Source organism: Homalodisca vitripennis, chromosome 8 (assembly GCF_021130785.1).
Source record: "Homalodisca vitripennis isolate AUS2020 chromosome 8, UT_GWSS_2.1, whole genome shotgun sequence".
In the NCBI taxonomy this organism is placed as follows: domain Eukaryota; kingdom Metazoa; phylum Arthropoda; class Insecta; order Hemiptera; family Cicadellidae; genus Homalodisca; species Homalodisca vitripennis.
Genome location: NC_060214.1, coordinates 34,554,742 through 34,578,676, shown reverse-complemented (window position 1 = coordinate 34,578,676; position 23,935 = coordinate 34,554,742). Strand labels below are relative to the sequence as shown.

The 23,935-nt window shown below is 32.9% G+C and overlaps 1 protein-coding gene across 1 annotated transcript; it reads right to left on the bottom strand.

Moving 5' to 3' along the window:
• Window positions 1-748: 748 nt before the first annotated feature.
• LOC124368106 (ubiquitin carboxyl-terminal hydrolase 30 homolog) lies at window positions 749-21,023 on the bottom strand. Its single transcript, XM_046825381.1, is given in 11 exon segments — window positions 749-857; window positions 6,475-6,597; window positions 8,382-8,455; window positions 8,560-8,661; window positions 8,663-8,704; window positions 10,000-10,206; window positions 11,377-11,509; window positions 12,591-12,775; window positions 13,765-13,943; window positions 17,726-17,875; window positions 20,775-21,023. Coding segments are annotated over 11 exon segments (1,446 nt in total). The 5' UTR covers window positions 20,917-21,023.
• Between the last annotated feature and the right edge of the window lie 2,912 nt (window positions 21,024-23,935).

Here is a 23,935-nt window from a genome sequence, read left to right as displayed (position 1 = left end):
TGATGACTATCTAGCTACTGATTATGGTAAATTTAAGGACATCTTTTACTAATTTTTAATCAAAGCTAAATTCAGATTAGATAGTTAAATGTATGTATTTTAATGAATTTTGATGTAATGTATATAGTCTATTCACTGTTCATTGTTTTAAATTTTATTAGTTTATGTTTTTTGTGTTTTTAACTGTTGTCTAATTATTTATTCATAAATGTATGTCTTTTAGTCTATTAATAATTTACGTTTTTATTGTTGAAGCTATTACAGTGTAGTTTATATAGTGTTATAACTATTTATAATGTTTTATATTTGTTTTAATTTTCACTTAAATATAGTGGTTATATAGTATGTCTTTTAATCTATTGATAATCTATGTTTTTAATGTTAAAACTATTACAGTGTACTGTATATAGTGTTGTAGCTATTTATTATGTTATTCTACATTTATTTTTCTATATTTATTTAAACCTTCATTTAAATATAGTAGTTACCAACAACTCAACAAGCAATAAAAAGTAAAATTATTTTGTATTGATATTGACGAAATCTATTGCATCACTGTATGATTAATGATGAATAAAATCTTGAATCTTGAATCTTGAATCTTGAACCAGAAATTATGTAGTGCTGTTTATTTGCGAGCATTACTACAAAGGTAAACTTTGCTTTGATTTGAGAAACAAATTCTGTTGCTGTTACGGTTATTAAAAACTCTTCTGCAAGGTTTAGTTCAAACACAAGTACTACTTACTCAGGTAGCGGAAACAGCGGACCTCTCGTAGAAGAGCATGTACGCGGCCGCCTGACACACCTCCAGCAGCGTAGTTTCCTTCACCACCTCGTCCGATGTAAAGTACCACCTGTGTCACAACATTACCGTGATTACGAATATTCATCGGTAAAACGATATGAATACTGAGTTACTGTGCTAGAAGATCACTGAACTATATATTCCTGTTCTAATTGTGATTTACTAAAAACTAGTATATATACACTCAGTTTTATACTACAACAATTCTGGTATAAAACTACTAAACTAAAATTTCAGGTGTTATACTACAGTCAACTCTCCAGATCACTGTTAGCTCCAGATTGACATATCAACTGATCAACTGTGGTATTTCAATACATGCAGGAAACATACAAATTGTGAGAATTGTAAATCATGAAAAGTAAAATAAATATAAAATTTTTTTAAAGACATCAAACTGCTGTGGTGGCAAAATCAGGTATTCCAGTATGAGCCTTTCCTGCAGTAAAGTTAATTGTTAGCACTAAATTTTTATTCAGGCTAAACTTTTTAATGGAATTTGCCAATACACCTGTCTTTCTTACTGATCAATAAAAGGTCTGTTACCAATAGTTTTATCGAGATGACAAGCTGACAAGTTAATTTAAATGCCTCATATTTAGATGTTGCGATGTTCAATAGCCTCACTTACGATTTATGTATCGTTTTGTATTTTGGTAGTCCATGGATTTGAATAACAAGCTCAGATGATTCGGTCTAGTATCAGCAGCCGGAAATCGTTACCTGTTTCTAGGTTACAATTACATTATTTGTTTGTCATTACGTTTTATTATATTCGAGTAGTGTGTTATGAAGTTTTATTCAATTTTAAGAATGTGGGTGTGGAAGCGATATGTCGTCGTACAGGACTAGGCTTGTACCCATGCCCATCCATTGTATTAGGCAATGGAGCAACCATTCTCCTGCCAGCTTTGATAATTAAATATTATTATAGTTAAGGAAAGAACTAAAACATTGTAAACCCTAAAATAAACTAACTTGGACAAAATATGATAACACACCAACACCACACCGATCTCCAAACATGCTAAAACGCGTCCCTACTTATTTTAATTTAAAAATAAACTGTCCCATCATAGTTTTCCGGCACCTACTCCCCCAACCTTCCGTTCAATAATAATATAAAATTAACTTTTGAAAATGAAGGTTAGACTTGCGATTATCCCTCTCCACAGGAACGGTACACCCCACAAGTCTGTCACTCACTCCCGACTCCCCATTCCACTCTGTCCGAACCTGTTATTATCAGTCCGCTGAACCAGTCAGTGATCGACAGGTCAAATGCCTTAGCATATGATACCTCTGGTCCCAACTGTTGATCCGATTTTCCATAATGGTTCACCAATGTATCTTCCAGAAAAGTTTTCTTTCATATCTTCTATAAGCTCTTTTAGTACTTGACACAGTGCTTTTATACTATTAATCCTAAATACTAATAACATGGCTATTTTCAGTAAAACAGGGCTTGTCAGATGTATCAAAATTTAATTTTGGGAGAATTCTGTTTTCTACAATGTTGCTGAAATAGTTATTAAAATTTTCGCAAACTGTCAAAGGATTGTCGATGGTTTCACCATTTACTTTTATCTTAATATTGTTAATTTTTGGTTCTTTATTACTGACTTCATTGTTAATAATTTCCCAAATAGTCTTACTTACATTAGTAGAGACTTTAACCCTGGAACTGGCGGTCATATTTCTCTCAGTGGCGGAGTGTTTTTAGTACTACGTACATTGCCTTATATTTATTTTATTATTACATGTTTACTATAAAGTACCTATGTCATATTATATGTTTTTTTATTTAGCATTGTTCAAGGAACATTTTTCACATAAAATAATAAAAAATAAAAAAAATTATCCTTACACTACCTCTTCATGAAAAAAAAAATTTATAAAAAAGAAAAGTTAGTTCAAAGTTTTTGACTTGTAAAATTGCTCTTGTTTGTGATATCCAAAATCCAAAATATAGAAAAGAAAGAGCATTTAATTCTGAGTAAAAACAAAACAAAACCTAGTTTATAAGGTATACTATTTTTACATGTGGTAAACGATACAAAAATCATACACTGACATTCAAAAGTGCTACTTACCAAAAAAAGTAAGAATTTCAAATCTCATTTGGAATTGTACAATCTTGTAACTTTTAGTTCATATTAATTTTATCTTACAATATTGGATAACAAGCTAACTTTACTGAAGCACAAAAAAACTATTTACAAAAAATTATTTACACAAGTATCATAATTTATGAAGTACAAAAACTCTTCAGCCGTTATCTTCATCATGGGTCTTCCTTTTAGCACCTCGCTTGTCTGGCCTCCAGAAGTGCTCTAATTTGTGGTAACAGTTCTGATGGATGCCAATGTTGCAGCCTGGGCACCAATAAGTCGATTTCTTCCTTATATTTGCTTCCAAGCACACTACACATAGTCTGTTGTTTTCATTGGGTAGCTTAGCAAGGGAGTGAGCAGAATCACCAGCAGGACCTGGAGTGAGGTCTGTTAGAGGCAATGTGTTTTGTTCTTCTATCAAGCTTTTTACAATACTACACATAAAGTTTCGCCTACTCATGGGCTTGTAAGTGTTATTTTGATACAAAACATATGCGTCAAACAAAGCCATGTCAGTTAGATTGTAAAAAATCTTTTTCCAAAATTTTTTTTGTTGGACGGTCACAAGTTGCGTGATAAATACACTTATCTTTGTTGTCTACGCCCCCCATGTACCGATTATATTTATCAATAAGAACTGGTTTAAGACCTTCCTTACCACTACGGCTTCGTACAATTTTGTCTTCTGCATGGCAACCGGTAGTTAGACAGTACACGGGTTTTCTTGTTTTCTTCTCACAGAATCCAACAAGAAGCATCTCACCACTTCGAACATAGATGCTTTCTCTGGGCTGTAACTTTTTTGTGGTCAAAGTTGGTGGTAAACCCTTAGACCTTTTATTTATAGTTCCAGTTAGATATGTCTCCTTCTCTAATAATTTTTGGGCCAAAGGTATTTTAGTGTACCAATTGTCGGTGAACAGATGGTATCCCTTGTCCAGAAGCTGAGATTTGTTTAGTAATTCTAAAATAACTTTCTGAGTGAAAGGAGAGTCACCATCTGACAAAAAATCTTTGCCATCGTACAACTCAACATGAAGAACATAAGATGTCTTGCTATCGCAAACTTCAAACTTCTTTATTCCAAAACGGGAATGTCTCTTATTTGGCATATATTGGATAAATGTGCAACGATTTTTCATCCCTATCATTGATTCATCTATGCATATTTGTTGGTCCGGAATAAAATGCTTGTGGAAGGCTACATTCATTGCATCATAAAATGGCCGCACTTTGTGCCAAGGGTCATAGCCTGGAGTGTTTTTTTCAGCAGCTGGTCCTGAATTTAGGTGGAACATTGACCAAATGAGCTGGAATTTTCTGAGAGACATCATGTCAGAGTAAAATCTAGTGTGCTGGTATGGGTCTGTGTCCCAATAATCAACAATGTTGTTTCGAAAGCTCAAACCCATATTTATAATCATAGCTATCACTTTTTTTATTTCAGATACACTCACGTCAAGCCAGTTCTGTAACCTACTGTATCTCCTCCAACGACCAGATCTTTGTTTTTTGTTAATTTGTTCATGAGCATAAATGTTTGTGTGCCTGACAATCATTTCCCACACAGATCTGGTAAAAAACAAATAAAAATAGTGCAAAGGAGAATCATTTCTGGGTGGACAGTTTTTTATTCCAAGTGTAGAAGCTCTCACTTTAAATTCAATATTTTTTTCATTTTCAGGTGGAGTAATTATATTCCAATTAAGGTTATTAGATTGTTGATTTCTAGCAGTAAGCCTAGGTCTTGGTACAGATGTACTAGGACCAGCAACATTGTCTGCTGTAGGTAGGCCTAACAGGTCAGATTGTTCATTTTGGTTTACCACTTCATCTGTGTCAGAGTCGGAATTCTCGGCAATTTCTTGTAGATCAGGAACATACTCTTCATCACTTTCTGAAGAGAAGTCAAACAGTGAAGAATCGTCATTACTATGTTCTAATTGAATGTCTAAATCTGAATCCTCATCGTTGCTTATTTCATGTTCAACTAGTTCTCGAATGTCACTTGAACGATCGCGGAAATTACGATCCATTACGTAAACACGCACAAAAAACTTACTATTACTGAGTCATATACACAACCATCATTACAACAAACTCAAGCAAATAATAATCCATACAGAACACCACGTAGCTGACGACATAACAATAGCCGAATGAACCAGTTGACTCATCGCTGCGCGTGCAGCTGGCGCAGTACGCGGTAGAATGTAAACAAACAGTTCAGAGATTATAAAACGCATGGACGTGTAACGAAACGATAAAATTATTTATTAGTGTATTATTTACATAAATTGAACCTTCCTCTTTCGATTGGTATCAATACCGATACTCTTTGATCGTGTTTTAAGTACGTAATATCGAGAAATAAAAGACATGTTAAAACGCCCGATATCGGGCGCTGCCAACTAGGATGTGACTAAAACGCCCGATATCGGGCGTTTGCCAGTTCCAGGGTTAAGCCTTTCATTAAAATGATTCTTTTTATGTTCGTAAACCTTTTTTCTATAAGACTTATTTATCTTCCTTAATTCTGAAGACATACATTTATTTTTTGAATTTCTGATTAACTGGCTAAAATCATAGGACAATTCTTCCACTGTGTCCGCCTGCAGGATTCGGAATAAATAATCTTGTTGTGTCATCAGAACTATTGGTAGGTGCGCTCTCTTTCGGGCTAAGGTTAGGAAATATTCACTTTGGGCCTCTCGGGATCGATCACTCGTGTGGTGCTTTGTGTGGTGATGTGCTGTTGTGCTTATTGGGATGGTTGGATGTTAAATTGATTGAATTCTAATAAAGCATTTTTTTTATATTCTCATATTATTCATCTGTTAGGTTTTTGAATAGAGTAATACTCTACTATCCGGATAATAAAAAATCCAGATAATTAGATTTTTGTCAAAAAAAAAGCCATTTTTAGGTGAAAAACATACACAAAACATAGTAGAAAAGAAAATACGGTATTTATTATGAGAAAACACTATCAAAGATAATGTTCATTTCTTTATTCTCTGCTCTTTTCATAGACTTCCTCGATCAACTTCCATCTTCATTCTCGAGGACGGATACCAAGTTACAATGGAAGATTTTTGTTAATGTTTCTACTTTGTATACCTTGGCTAAATGTTTACTCTTATACCTTTAAAAAAGCAATTTTGAAATTGTTCTCAATCTGACTCGGATAATTGGCGATCTGGATAAAATTAGAGTCCGGATAATTGGGGTTCTACTGAAGTGTGTAATTTTATTGTCAACTGTCTGTGGTTAGTTAGTTATGGTTAGATGTAAGAGAGGTCCTAATCCCACCTACTGTACAGTTTTATATAGAAATCTTTCATTTCAATTCAAAACTATAATCCAACTTGCAATAAATATCTTTATGGCATTGAAATGGATGATTATGAGAGCACCCTCTGTTACTAAAACGGATGAAATAAAACAAAGGATTTACTTATACGATAAAAAAGAAAAGGTCAACAAATGAAACATGAAACGAACTTAAGGCCACAAACAAAGGAAGGGCAATGTCAAGCAGAACAGTTGTACCTGTCAGACCTGTGTCGAGAGCTTGAGTTGAGAGGGCCACGCCTGTAGGTGACAAAATGGCCGCTCTTCACGGTCCCGCTGTGTACTACCACCGCCTTCAGTCGATACAGGTGGCTCCAGGACCTGCACAAACATGCGGCCGGTGATACACATGGGAGAAATGCTGTATAACCAAAGTGCATAAATACAATGCAATAGATGCCAATGGCTGTTTTTTGAATATATACAAAGGAGGAAGAGGAATATAACAAAATAAATAAATCTGATTATTAAAATGTTGTAATATTTTATAATTTTTAATAAAATACTTTACTTTGTAATATTTAAATATTGTATTTTATCGTGAAATTTTATAATTCTTCAATTCTTATGTAATCATGAATCCTTTATTTGAGATCAATTAAATAATAAACTATACTAAATGCAATGAACCTTAACCCTTTTAGGACGAGCGGACTATTAATAGTCCGCACTAGTTTTGCCGAAGAAGACGATGCGGGCTTTCAATAGTCCGCACTAGTTTTACCGAAGAAGACGAGCGGACTTTTATGTGCCCGCCGGTTTACGTTTGCATAATACTCACGTAATATCGAAAATACGATGAACAAAATTAGTTTTCCTTGTAGAGGCACATCCTGAGACAGGAAATGGAGTATTTCGGAACTTATCTTGGCCAAACAATACAACATATGTCTATTTTTAGAACAGCTGCACGTGAGCGCCTATTGTAGTGCCAGTCGGCGGAGCGCGCCAATTCCGTCTAGTTTGTTTACATTCAGTCAGTCACAGTGCGGTCGCGTTGACTATAGTTGATTGTTTCAGATCAGTTATAAACTTAGTGTTTATAGATTTATAGTGAAATGTGTTTTGTTCAACTTCTTTTGTGAATATGGATCAATTTAACTTAGCTGTTTGACTTTTATTTTAGTCCGTTTTATATAATTTGGTACTTTGTAGTAATGTAAGTTTTTTTGTTGTAAAACAATTATTTCTCAACCAATGTTAATAAAATTTTGTATTTAAACTGAAAACTATGTAAGAAACATAGTAATATTAGTTCCCACAGTAAAAAAATTTTTTTTTATCATAGTAAACTGAAGCCAAACTAATAAAATAAAAAAATAAAATAAAAATTCTAAAATTTTATTTAATTTTTAATTTTTCTGGTTATTGTAAATAGTAATAAATGCTACCATATTGTAGACAATTTAATTATGTACATGTGGATAAAAAATGGTGTAAGGACAATTTAAAATAATGGACTTATAATATATTTATCAAACTACTACATTTTGCCCAATTTCACCGTCGTCTTCTTTGGTATGTTCGCTATGAAATATGGTCACGTCAAAAAATGCGTACCTAAAAAATAACCAAAATTTTTGTCGTCCTAAAAGGGTTAATGGTATTTAATTTCTGAACACCAATATATAGAATTGTTATTGCACAGTCGGAAAACTGGAAAGCATGAAACTGCTTACTGTAAAATCTTTATGAAATTAAAACAAGTTTCAAAGATGTGTTTCTACAGAAAAAATTTTAACTAGACAATTATAAATAAACAAGCTGATATTAACTTTGTTAGTGTGTTGAGAATAACTCCCTGAGCAACATGTGTGTTTTAGTATTCAACAACAAAATAACATAAACATTGCAAATTGGGCAGAGCCTTATTGTCTGTCGGATGTTTTTGAAATCCAAAAATATTACATCTAGAGTTTAAGAGACAGCTTTGAATTTATATATATATATATATATATATATATATATATATATATATATATATATGTAATGTATACATAATAGTAATGATAGTTTTAGATAGCTAAAATCACAAAGAAATTATTTTAATAATATAGTACTTGTAGATATATGATAGTAAAATAAACAATAAGAGTGTTACTTACCCATCCTCACGAGGGGTAAAGCTTGGCATGGAAATCTCTTTGTCTTCATCTGCTGATTGAATTTCATCTTTGATCTGGAAAGATACCATAATTTGCATTAGATACAATAAGTGTATACTTTCCAATAACCTTTCCTTACATGTATATGGAAAACAATAAAAAATATTTAAAGACTTACCTTCTGTTCTTTTATGATTGAGTTTTGGGTGTACCGGTCCATGACTAGGAACTCTGGGAAGAGTACGTATTCTCTCCTCTTGTACGGATCACCGTTTTTTACCCATGGACATTCGATGGACGTGAAAACACAGTGACTTCGGCAACTGAAATTGTAATTAAGTAGTTATTATTGGGTCATGAGAGAAAATTTAAATGAATATCTAAAATATGAAAAAACTGGATATATATATATATATTTGTTCATTTTAAATTATTTAAGAGGCCTCATTATCTCTCTTCTTCCCATAGACTGTGATTGGGTTGACAGTGCATGAGTGTCTAATCAGTGACTACATGTTAAGAAAGTAATATTTTCAATAAAATTTACATAAATTCTTAAATAAATTATGAGAATTAAACTTTGTGCTTTATGCTTTGCATAAGTAATAGTAAGTAGTGTTTCTGTAACCTTCACTTGCTTTCCATTAGGAACTGATTACATTATAAGGCTAAAAGCAAATGCCAATCCTCTCTGTATGCACTTTATCACAGTATCATGTTTCCTTTAGATAAAGAGAGTAAAACTATGACTTGTTTAGGCTCTGCTTTTTGGTCAGTACATTAATGTTTATCTGGGTGATTAAGAAATAGGAGCAAGTAAAATTTAAATTATACTTTTAAAGAAGGGGAAAAACAGATGAAGTATCTTTTTTCAAGGTATCGTCAAACAACAAGTTTGTTTTTTAAGATGGAAGAATTGATTGTGAAGGAAACAACATTTTTCCAAATATTATTTGCCATCATTCAATGATACAATACAATCAGTATCACTACGTTTCTGTAGTTCTGTTTGAAATAATTAGTGTTTAGTTTTTATTCAAAAGCATTGTTTTAGAGTAAGTGAGCATGGAATAGACAGGCAACATGGCTGTTGTGATTCCTGAGTTATGCGTGTCAAAACGCTCTGGTATGTTTTGCGTACTTTAACCTAGATTCTAGTTATGTATTAGGTAAGTCATTCAGCTGAGGAAGAGATCAGATTGCAGATCTTGGTTACTGATTGAATGGTATCACTGAACGATGGCAAATGTCCAGAAAAATCCTGTTTCCTTTAGATAAAGAGACTAAAATTCTGCCAAAATGGTCAGTTTTTATATGGCTAGCTATCGCGGATTAACTGTCACTTACCCCCCTATCAAACTAAGAAAAACATAATGTGCGAAAAAATTATCATTTGATATTTTTAACCCTTTTGATACCCTCCCACATCAACCTCTACCAAATCTTGCTAGCTAAATAATGTTTGGGAGGGGGAAAATCAGCTGACAGCAAACAATGACATTCAGAGATCTCAGGTGCACCATACAGAGTGATGGCTATAATGATTTATTTCTATTAATCAGCTGATCGAAGTGGAAAGTAAAGGTATTTTGTGGTGTATGTGACACCTTCCACATACCTTCCCGATGCTGACAGACTTGAGTGAGGTAGCTGTGACAGCAGGGAGATCTGGGTCTCGGCCCTTGTTGCAGCCGTCACACGCAACACCAGTTACCGCCTCCGTACGTGTGAAGTTTTCTAGTAGCTCAGTCAGCGTGTATCGCAGACGCTCCTCCTCCGGCATGTGCAGAGACAGACTGTCGAACTTGTCGTATTTCAGTACTGACTGTAACAATGCCGCAACAATATTTTTGTTATCTCTTGAAACTTGCCATTTTTAATCAATATATATTTAAAGAGGTTTTTTTGTGAAAAGGAAAACAGAGAAGGTGGAAATGAGGCTACAATTAATAACACTCTGACTGCAAAAGTGTGTAAAATTCATCAAAATTATTTCTGTTTGCACATGTAATTTATGAGTCTCTGATCTATAATATAGGGTAGTAAACATTTGTAATATCATTGTTTGTACAGCTCAGTTGTACAAAGTCTGTAATATTTAAGACCTGTCAAGGCGGAAGAATGGATTTTTAGTCTAAACCATGGCAGAATAAATAAATGAATTATCAATCCTCTAAATATATATTAGACATCCATTTGACAGGTATTTGATCTTCTGATCATGTTTTAGTTTGGTTATTTAAACACATATATAACAGAAATGGTCAAATACAAATGTGAGGGCTTTGTGGTATAGTGATAGCATGCTCGCCCGGCAAGTGAGAGATCCAGGTTCGAATCCCAGCGGGGCAAGTACTTTTTGTGATTTAATCTTCATTGCAATTATATTTATATATATATATATATATATATATATATATATATATATATATATATATATATATATATATATAAAACTGGAACATCTCCAGGTGTTTGGTAGGTTAGGAATAATTGTTATTAGCTGTTTATGTATGGATATTTTGTTACTGAAAACAGGTTTATCAGAAATAACGGAATAAAAAATTAAAAGTACAGGATTTGTTATTTTACCAGGTGAAGTTAGGTAGGGCTAAGAAGCCCTCTGTAACACTTAACAGAAATACTTCAGATATTTGATATAATATAAATATGCATTATAAAAAATTTTGATGTTGATATTGCTCAAGTCTTATTTTACATCAAAACAACTTGTTAGACAATTATGAATGGAGTATAGTGTTTTGTTTTTAGTTTACCATTATCTTTACTGTAACTGATGATTTTTCATTTGTATAAAACAAATAATAATACAAGAGTGATTCAGTTTTCCGTTAGAATGTCTTGTTTCAAAATTACGGAGGGGGTAATAGCTCCCACGGCCCTCCTCCTAGATTCACCTCTGTCCAAATCAGATAGTCCTCTTAATACAGGAAGTATCTACAACAAATTTAATTTAATATTAACGTTGCTGTACCTTAAAGCCACACGTAACACACTGCAGCTGGCTAGTAAGAAGACCACAGAATGGAGAAGCCTGGTAGTTACGGTTGCAGTCATATTTGGGCATAGCCTTCCTCGTGAATACGTCTTCCTGCTTGATGACCATCCTAGAAAAGCCACACAAAATCAATGAAAAGTCAGTTCTCATTTTTTGAAAAATAAGAAAAAATTCTGGTGTAAGAGTCGGAAAATTGCTCAATACTGATGGTCTAAAATTCATCACATTAAGTGGGATGAAGCCGACATAATATACTGGAAAGAAAATGTTTGTAAATAAACTAATTGAGGCTTCATAAATGAAATTAGCAGATCAACTGTTATCCCAACATTCTGTTGAGATTAGACAACTTTAACTACCAGTATTAAATAAAAAGATAACAAGGAAACCTTAACTAATTTTAACAAAACATAAGGCTGAACTACTCCATTCCCAACAAACTCCATTCTGTTATTTCAGTTGGAGGACTTAAGGAAATGCCAGGATTGATTTTTCCCCAGTGGTATAGCATGTGTGTGTGTACAGTGTGCCTTTTTTATGCAGTGATTATGCCCCATGGATATACGGACAAGTAAATGCTTGATGTATTTTAGACGTACAACCTGTCCTGTCGACAGTTAGGTTTTGGCAGGATCGTCACCTTACTTTGATTAGTTGCTGTAGACTCTGTCTATCTCAGTCCTGGTCTAAATTTGAGCTCTCAATCAAGCTAGGTTTATTTCTTAAACCTAGTATTTTAAACCACAGGTTTATCCCTGTCTCACTTCAGCCTTCAGCTTATCTTTAGGCCACACTCTCAGTTTAACCCGAGCTCATCAATCCGAGCTGCAGCTTAAAAACCAGTTTATAGACTAAGTCGAACAATATACCCAAGTTTGTCAACCAACCCTGAATGTATTAAGCACTTGTAAAAAAATATTCAAGGCAGCCTAAAACTAATTAGATCGTGTTGATAATTATGGGAATCAATTTCACTCTAACCTAAGAGTATACAAAATAACTATGCAAAGGAGTAGAATATAACACTTTTAAATATGACGGTACGTAAGTAAACACAATATTTGTATGAATACTACATTAAATGTGTAACAAATATTTCTTTTTACAATAGTTGGTGCAACTCAATCAACTAATACAACGTAAATAGAGAGTTTGGTGATATTAAGAAACACAATTCAAGAGAAGCCTACCTGAATTCAGAGAGGCATGGTGTTTCAGAGGAGTGCGATGGGGTCTGTTCCATTGAGTCACCAGACGGTTGGTTCAGCACATGGTTGGACTGGACGTGACTGTTCTCGGACATGTCTCCAGGTGACTCAGGCAGCATCTTCTCCTCTGGCTGAGGCTCCAGCGAGTCCAACAGGCCTCCGTCAACCTGATGTTACATTAACCACAGAAAAAATATATTAGATTATTCCATTTGTTCATAAGCCAATAAAATTGGTGTATTTACATAGTGGAATAAACCTTCCAGGCAACCAATTGTAAAGCACAAATCTCAAGAGTTGCTTGGTTATTTTTGCATTCCACACTGATTCCAAAATTCCCAAGAAGTTGGTGGTCATCCATGAAAATTCTTAATTTGGCAAAATTAATTACGTTAATATTTAAAAGCAGTGAAAATGTCAAAAATACAAGTTTTCTAATTATTTTATCAACAAACGTGTATGTAAGTATGAGTTATTGTTTAAACTGGTGGCTATTAACTAAGAAGAAAAATTATTACTTTATGCTTTTGGGCTGAATACAAGGCGCTGTAGATAAGATATTTGATTTTTAATTATGTCCACATTATCTCATGAAAAGATATAGGTTGAATATCTGAAATTGCAAACATAGATTTAGATACTCTATTGATTTCTATTTATAGTAAAATGAAGAATAACAGATGTAAAGGATGAAGATATAACGGAGAGCATATTGACATCAACAACTGGTCGGCCGGCTTCTCATTTCTAATTATGAACTTGAGAATGTTCCTGTGACTTCTGTAATTGTGCTCTTAACTAATTATATATCTAAACAGAGGCAATGAAATGTATCCAAGGGGCTGTCCCTAAATTACATAATGCCCCAGGGGGAGAGTGGGTGTTTTGACACAGCATTACTTATAACTCAAATCTCAACCAATATTGCTTGAATTCATTCACAAAATTTGCCTCTTCCCCCCTAAAGATTTTAAACTTAACATTATATTCCCCTCCCAACTAGAGAGCAAACGGAACGAAGACTGAATCCTCCATATATATACTTCCAAAGCAGCCCGTAACGCTCACCAAATTAGCTAACCTTATAATTTTTTACATCATTCATCTCAAACTATCTTAAGAATCATAAAAGATACAATGCTCTACTGGTACTTACAGGTATGGCCTTGTGAGCCTCCTCTTCCAGAGTCGTCATTAATAGATGGTAAAGCTCGTGGGCATCCTGCTCCCCACTGGCGAAGGACCACCCATGTTCTAGGAGTGCCACAATCAGTTCTGTCGGGTCTAGCGGATCCTCTACGCTCTCAGGCAGCTTTGATCTCTCACTGCTCAACACTGAAAGAGTAATCAGATTATAATGATATTCCTTGGAAGGTTCACTTCTGGCCGGTTTTTATCTGCCAGTAGAACCTACATTGGGTACAGTAAAGAATAACTTTAAAACATATTTATAGAGCAACTGTAAAAAAGAGCACTTGGTGTACTTAAAATGTATTTAACATTTCCAGTAACGTGAACGGAATCGAGGATGAGTCTAGATGCAAACAGGAAAAGAAGGGAGTCATAGGATGGATCCTTGTACAACCTTTTGCAGTTCATATTGCTGATTTGGGAACCTTATTCAGATCCATTTAGAAGTTTATTAGAAGTGCATCCACTTCCTAATTTGAATTGACAACTCCGGATATTTTGAAATTTGGAAACCAGTTAACCTCTACACAGTGTCCCATAACTCTCTGGATAAAGGTATGCCATGTTATTGCTCAGATCGGGACATACACATTTCAATATATGAATATGGGTCTCCAAGGCTTAGTATTGCCTCTATCTGACTGTATATGTTTTTTTTTTATAAAACAATTAATATCTTAAAAAACTAATAAATTAAATCATACCAAAATTTGGTTCATATGTTTACGGTAACAAGGTCAGCAACTGCAAAAAACATTATGATATTATCTTTAATTTTTTTAAATGGTGGCCATTCATTTTTTTTTTTTTTTTTTTTGCTTTGAAAACCTTAAAAACCAGTAATTTTACTCAAGAATTACAAGAAGAAGATTCTTTAGACGATTTTATCACAAATGTAACAATATCAAAATTATGTTAATCAAATGACAAATAACTGATTTAAAGCAGATTTACTGTGACAAGACAGTCCACATTGAGGTTCTCAGGGAATAGCCAACAATACAAAAATGAATAAACGTCAGTATACCATTCAAGATATTCTTAAAGACTCTTGAAGAATATCTCTTCTGGCCTTCTTATTATAAACATTTGAGCCATATTTTGTATGATTTAATTTATTAGTGTTTGATAATAATTACAAAAAAATCACATACAGACAGACAGATGAGAAACTACACATCGGAGACCCATGTTCATACAGTGAAATGTGTGTCTTGATCTGAGCAATAACGTGGTATACCTTTGTCCAGAGAGTTACAGGGCACCCTATATAGTCGAAAAAATGCAATGGAATTTAAATTTTTATTCAAATAATCATACAATGGATGTTCTTTAACGAGTTCGGGAAAACATCATGTTTCTTATAAGCAGGAGCAAGATTTTTGTTTTTCAATTCAAATCCATCCTTAACCTTTTACTGTTAAAAAATGTATGTTTTACTTAAATATTGAAAATGTTATAGTAATGCCAAGTTGAAGACCACATAAAATATTTCAAGCAGACAGGCATGTTCCAATGTCTAATAGAAAACTTATATTCCTTTCTTTAAATTTTATTTTGAGTTTTTTCCTTACTGAATAATACTTTAATGATTTAACTGGCAATGTTTTCTAGTTCACTGCTTTTTGTCTACTATACCTGAATTTTTAATTAGACTACAATTATTCATATAATTTAGTTAACGGTTTTTATTACCTAAAGCGTTTATAATAAAAATCACAGAAATATTACTATATTATTTTTAGTCACAAACACTTTTTTTTACATTGTATGCAATGAAGTTCACTTGAAAGTATACATATTTTCTTTAAAATAGCTACAACTAACATAATAGTAGCCTAAATTTAAACACGTGAAAATATGACAACCAGGTGTCTTATGTGGTAGTTATATAGAGGAATGAGATAAAAATGATCTCTCATCGGTTAACAAGTGAACTAATATAAGAAGAATCATTTTAACTCTACAACGAGAGTAAGATAGTAACAGGTGTAATTAGAAAATATATAAATGGTTTAACAAAGTGAAAAGAGGATGAATTACAAAATTGTACTGTGATCAACAAAAGAATACTTCAACTCATGTCATAATCACAATCTGAGAGGGTTATACATAGACCACTACACCTTATCTACAGCACAGCCCTGGTAGAACAGTCTATTTGTGAACTCCAGGCCTTGCATAATCCCTATGAATACTTCATGCCCCATATACCATTGAAGCTCTATACATTTCAATTAGGTGTAAATTGCAACTAATGGTAATTAAAAATTCAATTGTGTTTCACTTGAAAAAAAAACAAATATTACAAATTTAGTGCTGAGTACCATTGGTTACAAATTATGAATACATTAATTAGCCCTTTTCCCAAACAAGTGAATGATAACATCAAAACAGACTTGAGCTACTTGAAGACTGGAAAAATTTAAAGACTGAATTTTTACACAAATTTGTTTTGTAAACAAATAAAAAATTTTACTTTTTAATAAAGAATTTAAACACTTTCCATAATCCACATCTGAACTTATTTATGAAGCATACAATGATGTAGTTGTAGAAAACACACTTGTGTTCTTTCTTACCCTTGATCCATTTTGAAAAAAGTACTGAAGCGCTTTTGTTTACACAAAGTACTAAATATTTTGTATTTTTTATGAACTAGTTTTTTGTCTTAGGGCAATCTTTGTTCTTATACAGAATTGGTAAATTTGGAATGAATTATTTTTTAATAGCTATAATCTTGAAACAAGTAAGCTTTTTTAAATAATTTTTAGCAGCAAGTTATATTATAGAAAGGTAAACACGAATATCATGTTACATCTTTTTTTATTGTACATTTATGAATTTTCAAATTAAACACAAAGAAACTAACCAAAGACAAATAGGATATATTCTCCAATTCTAAAATTGTTATTTTTTTAAGCATTACTGCCCAATAGTTTGACGAAGTCTATTGTAACTTATTATGTTGTATAATGACTAATAAAGGCATCTTGAATCTATCGTTAAAGGATTTAAAAAGAACCGTTAACTCATTGAATCATTTACTGAGAATTCTCCTTTAACATGTTCATTACGGATATTAAATTTGAACCAACATTACAGACTAGCTCAATTATAGTTAACATACCAAACTTCCCTACAGACCGATATCGACTATAGTTGACACATAGGCTGAACCCAGTAGACCGATGATGTGGAAATAATGCTTTATTATGTCCTTTCACAACCTTGTGTTATATTTTTATGACAGATTTTATTAGTTAGTATCCAGGGGTGTTTAAAAACTATGGCCACGTGGTCCCTAACTGAGCTAATTTTTAACTTGATGTTGGCAGCATTGTATATCCATCTATAATTTCAGGACAAGAGATGCAATACATTCATGCAAACAGTGTTTTAATACCTGTTTGCAGTGTTTTTAAACTTTTCAATAAACTTACAATTGGCAATTTACTCTCGTGTTTTTAATTTCATTTTTCTAAAAGTATTGTAGATAATTATAATTTATTTATTACGCTCCTTTGGATTCAATTTATATGACTCTTAACAGGTACGTCACAACTGATCCCACTTTTGGCCTTTCTTTGGCTTATATGCCTAGACATGAGGCATTCCACTAAAGAGCAAGAAGTGCACCTTCTAGCTGACAGAACAAAATAGCTTAAATGTAAATGTAGCTTAAAGGTTAAATGTAAGGTGTAAGAAAGTGTTGTGTAGCCCTCATTTCACTTAATGAAGAATTAATGGTTCTATTCTAATCACTACAGTCCTGATCATCTCGTTCTAGCTTAGAGGACTGTTAATGTCTACAGCTGCCTATAACACACTTGTTCCTTCAATAAACACAGTCTGGTGTAACACAATTGGGTTTTTAATAAGACACGTGTCGTCGAAGTTCCCGACTTACAAGAAAATGCAATTACCTTTTAGAAGATAGTGGAGTGTGGATGCAACTCTCCCTTGATCCCTGCATGATTCCAGCCAATCCATAAACAGTACACAGGACGCCAATGATTGCAACAGCGTGTTGAGGAAACAGGTGAAACCTAGGTTCTGCAGACCCACTATGGCACCTGTCAGATTAACAAAATTCTTCATTAACATTAACATTTGTAGGCTATTTATTCTTACATATTGGAAATGAAATGAAAAATGTCTTTATTAGAGGTGAAGTTAGGACTATAAAGTCCTCTCTACCACTTAACTTGCAGCTGCTGTAAAATAAGTGGATAACAAGACAATCGAATCAGTGAACAAAGTTATTGATTATATCTAAACTATCAGATACAAAACGTTATAGTTAATTATATATAACAATTGTTAGCCATTTTCAATTTCTAAAATTAAGCCTATTGCTTAAAATTAATTGAAACAAAGTGAAATCACTTGCTTGGTATTTGAGAAATGGCCGCAATTACAATGGAGATCAACATGTGTTTTTTTTATATCAAGCTCACAGGCACATTTATCTCCCAAAGTAAGAATTGAGACAATAAGTAACTTAAACATATATCGTTTTTAACTTATTATTCAATTATTAGGGTAGGTACTCTTTTGGATATAAACAAATAGCTGAATTTTTTTTAAACAAAAAAGAGGCTGGTCCCCTTTTAAGCCTTATTCTGTTCGTCCTCATGGGCCACTGGCTTGTGCGAGGTTTTTATTACACAGAATAAGGGGGAGAGTTGATGAGAGTACAAGGTCGATGGTACTGATAAAAAGTGCTTTAGTCAGACAGGATTTGAACCTGCGCTATCTCTAACTCAGACCCAAAGTCCAACGTCTTAGACCTTTCGACCATCGGCACTCCCTCAACTATACCTGTACTTATTTAAAATAGGGCTACCCACAACATAATTCGGTTCATCATTTTTATTTTTTATTGTTCGGTAGTATATATAACCAGAAATATGGATAATTCGACTGATGTGGTGACCACTTATTATACTGAAATCTAAATATTTTACATATATCTGATATCTTTTGACTCAAGGTGCTATCGCAGCCTGCACTGATGGCCAGATCACGTTGGACAATCTAGCACAGAAAAGTACTAATCAGAAATGCCCAGACCATCAGTGGGGTTTGGCACCACCCTGCACTTCTGCAAGAAAAAGTAAACCACCCCTCGAAATAGTATCTACATGATTCAAGCTCAGATCACTTAAGCTCTCATAAAAGTTAAATTAAGCTTTTTCCAATCTATAATATGTATGTACCTACCTAAATTACAAAAGAACAAATACTAGATAGGAACAGAGGATTACTTTACTTCATTTGACACTTTTTAAAAGGTTATTTTACGATACTTAATCCACAACACTTGTTATGATCTGAAATGTTATTAACCCTAGAACTTAGAATGACAGCTGAGCTGCCTTTAGACTAATTAACTTATTTGATTCCATTGTTAGTCTACACAATATCATGATGACAATCGGTTCAGAAGATTCTAATCCAGATATTTCGTTATAATTTGTGTCTGTAGAAGTAATGTAATGACCGTATTAAATATTTTTCGAACTTATTTTGAAATCCGCACGTCCATCAAGTTGGCGGAACCCACAAAACCCTGTGATGCTTGTAGAAAAATAAAATATTATTCTGAGCAGGAAAATTACTTTTAATACTCTATAACTTCGATATTTGTCATTTGCACCCTTGAAACCTTATATTGTTTTGTTCAGGAGGACGATAGCAATAGGTTAATAACGCAAAACTCGTCTTTTGCTACTCTGCCGTTAAGTTTACAATTAGCAAAAACTTTGGGCCACTATTCATTCCTTACATGAAAAAATAATCTAGAAGAAAAAAATCTCAATGAGTTAAGACTTGTAATAAAGAAATTATATAAACAACACAACAATACAGGCTAGTTCATTCAGTTTTAGTATTTTTTAAGACTTTTAAAGTGAAGACCTGGAAATTGTCTGAAATTGGTACACCGATTTAGGAGGTTTGCATGGTCACAGCACTAGGGTTCAAATATTTATTTTGTAATTTATTTCATTGTAAAAATTTTGAAGTGTATATTACATATTAAAAATAGTACATAAAGACAGAGGATGGATGATATTATTTGATAATTAGGCCTATTAGTTTATTTTGTCTTTCCAACACCTGTTTTCATGTCAAATATAATTCACTTTGTAATATATTTTAAGAGTAGGGTACGATAGGCGGTTTTTTATATATCGAAATTGGCAAACGATATTACTTAATCATAATCATTGATATAATCAATCGATATTGATTAATTATTTTGAACAATTAACTTAAATAATCTATATGAAAAGCTGTAAACACTTTCAAATAATAAACATAAGGTAATATTACAAATTTCCATAAGGAACATTTTATTATTAAAAATGACAGTCAATTTTAGAAAACTACACGACATTGCTTTAAAAGATGATAAAACATGTTTTTTGTGGCTTCAACATGTTGGACCGAAAAAGCCCGTTATGCGAAATTTGTGGGAAAGAAAAACTGTAACTGTGAGAGGAGCAAATATGGTCGTCTTCAGTTTTCCTAATTTTGGTTATAATAATTTGTTTGATCACTGTAAATATTAAATTCTATTAAATTTTAATTTAAAACGTGATTGTTATTGAGGACTATAGATGCTTTTATATCGACTGATAGTGTAGGATTTGAGACGTGAATATTAGGTATCGATGATTACATTCTTCAATATAAAAAACCAGGTCCGCTTATCGTACCCTACCCTATTTCAATGCTATAAAAGTGAAGTTAATACAATAAGTGAAGAGAATAGACATCAATAAAATTGTCTGTCATACCTAACCTCCAAATAAAAAGCTTCCAAAATAATGCCCCACTTCTGTCTACATTAAAATTAAATTAATAGCCATTTTAATCACTTAGTCCATATTGGTGTTAATGCTCATAATCCTTATTTAATAATCAAATTATTCTTTGGCAAAACAATGTTTCCACAAATGTACTTACCTCGCCTCCTAGGCCTAGGATTAGGGCCCCAAAAAATAAATGCACCAATGCTGAGAGCACATAATGTGACTCCGGCCAAAATCACAATTTGTTCTTTGTCCATATTAAAAAATTTATCTTGAACGTTTCCAAATGACAACATAAAATATCTTGTTAAACACTATTTCTACCAAAGTAAATAACCAGATCATCCCATGATGATAATTTTGAAATGTTTTCCATAGATAAATCCAACATCGTCCTTGAACATGATTGCCAACGTAAAAGAGACATAGTCACTATAATTCTTCTCATTGTCACATATTATAACGAAATAGAAAAAAAGTAGTAATTAAAACTGATTCCTAAGCCAGATATCTAGTTTACACTTGAATATTAATTTTTATAAATATTAAACGGTTTAAAGAGAACCAAATAGTTTTAATAATATTTCGTTTAGAATTTCAGTGGATGCTCATCACAAGTTACGTTCCGATGATACCTCGGCCACGGTTCCATTCTAAACCCATAATAATTAATTGTTTGAACAAATTTAAAAAACTTTCTTGCTGACAAAACTCATCTAGCGACAAATTAAAAATTTAATTTCTCAAGACAGATTAGAAATGCGCCCAAATAATCTGGCCATTAATCTTATACAACAAAATCAGCGAAGTCTAAAACCAAACTTCCTTGACCTCTCGATTAGAATCCACAAATTATGTGTACTTATGTTTTTTCGAGAGATGGTGAACTAGTGCTATTATTGCAAAGACTCTTTTTGAATAGTGTCCCGCTCACGCCAAACATATATTAAATGTTACTCAATATTTTGTTTATTTCTGGAACACGCTAAAAATTAAACCCAAATTTATATTACATGATTACCATTTTATACTGCCTACAAATACAAATTGTTAGTTCCAAAGACGCCCGCCTGGTTCTAGAGTAACATCGAAGTACGGCAATCAGATACCTGAATTAGTTCTTTATTTTACTGTAAGGTAACGCCACTATAGATTCATTTTGTGTAAACTTTGGTATTAATTTGCAATTAAATTTAAAAAGTGTTACGTTTTGTAAACATTGATAACTGATTTGTAGTTATATTTATATAAAATATGTTTATATTTTGTGTAATAGTTGTATAATGACGAAATATTCATAGTAACCCATTTATATGAGAAAACACCACGCCCCTTAAAGAGGTAGAAAATAAATATACCCACAAAGTAGATGTTTCATTTAATTTAGATTAACCATATGGGCTACATAATTTTAGATTATTATTTGGAGGCCAAATCTCTTAATGTAGAGAGGAGGCTCGTTTAGAGGAAAATTATTGTTAAGCCACAAGTGTTGGAAGTTGTCGTTGTTTAGGCGCAACTCATTGCGAGTGCAACGCTGTTCTGCCAGCCGACAACAGGTTGCGGCAACGTGTTATTTCAGCAACTGTTGCTGACTGACTGCGCAAAGTTTTCCAGCGGTTGTTGCTGGGACAGGAGGGGCAAGCCTTAAATTTTCCGCCCTTTTCCACCAACTCCAGAAATTAAAAAAATATTATGCTCCATCTAAATCAGTTTATAAATAATCCTTAAGTGATTAATAGTTATGGTTATATATGTTATGACTAAGATGAGGACAAGCCAAAATAAACATTTTTATCTGCTGTTAGTGTTACGTATATTTTAAGAAATATAAAAAATGATAATGTTGCGATAATGCCATATTCGAACTACTATTAGTAGCTCAAACTATATAATAATTAGTTAACTTAATAATAACTTTAGTAAATAATATATCCATTCACTTAAATGATTATATTATTTACTATTTTTAAATTTGTACTATGGGGGAATTAACAGTACTAATGTTTTTTCATTCTTTTAAGTTAAGGCAATTCACTAATCATTTTTAAACAAAAAAAAAACATAATTGTCTCGTATTATAAAAGACATTAAACTCTACCTGTAAGATTTATTATAAACTATCAAGTGATTTAAAAAAATTAATAAACATTATTTAAATTAATAAAATTTTACTTTTCCAGATGTTTTTGCTCGAAATATATTGATATGTAGATTGTTATTTTTATGCTCTTCAATGTTAATTGATAGCTTACACTTGAATCTCTGAAGCACCTCTCCCCCAAAGTGACAGATACTGGAATAGTTATTGGAGTATAAGTTTGGGGCCAAATGTATACATTCTTGTCGGGTAGCCTTCCTTGTAAATAGTTTTAAAAGTCGATTGAGGTGTAGCATTTCTTGAATTTTAGCATAATTCAAGGCCATGCCTTTTAAAACGTTAAACTTCTTTGACGAATTCTTCGATATTTATATCTTCTGCATAACGGCCAGCCAATGTCTTTGCTCTAATGTGTAAGCAATATAGAGTAACCAGACAACGCACTGTCACAGTCTAAAGGGAGCCTTGCCAAAAGGCCTATTGATTTTTATTATTTTAAAAATTAATTTTACTTTTTAAATTTAACTAATCATCTCGATATCTTCTCCCTGGCTGCATCACTGTGGGAGAACCACTTGATGAAAAATGTACAATTGACTTCTTTCGATACATCAAATCTGTCGTTCATACTGCTAAATATACGAGTAATTACAAATCAAGCGTACGCCACACCATGTGTCGCGTAACATACATAGCTAGGGTTTCATACGCAATTTCAAATCTACTTAGCTCATTGCATTCTCTAGATGTCCTACAAACATACAGGAAACAATGTTTTCAACCTCCTGGCAGACTAATTATGCCAGCCTACTGAGTAATAGGCGCCAATGACGCCCAGCTACATTTCATGGTTGGATATGCACCGTCACAGATCTCATTCTTGTCTATGTAGAAATGAAATGTCATGCAAAATTTAAAGCCTACAGAAAAATCCTTTTCGAGATATCTTGCCAAATGATACATTCACAATTTCTTTCATTACGATAATAAAAGTTCCGGTAAGCTAACGGTAGCCTAAGGACGCGTTGAAGTGAAATATTGACACCGATTTTTGTCATTGACACCAATTTATTATATTTTTTTTTACTCTATGAATAAGAGTCACTTGTTTTTTTTCTCATTTAAGCCTCAGCGTCAGCTATGCCGGGTTCGAAGTGCACTGGTTTTTCTTTATTATTATTAGTACATTTTTGGACTTCCCCAGAATTTGAACC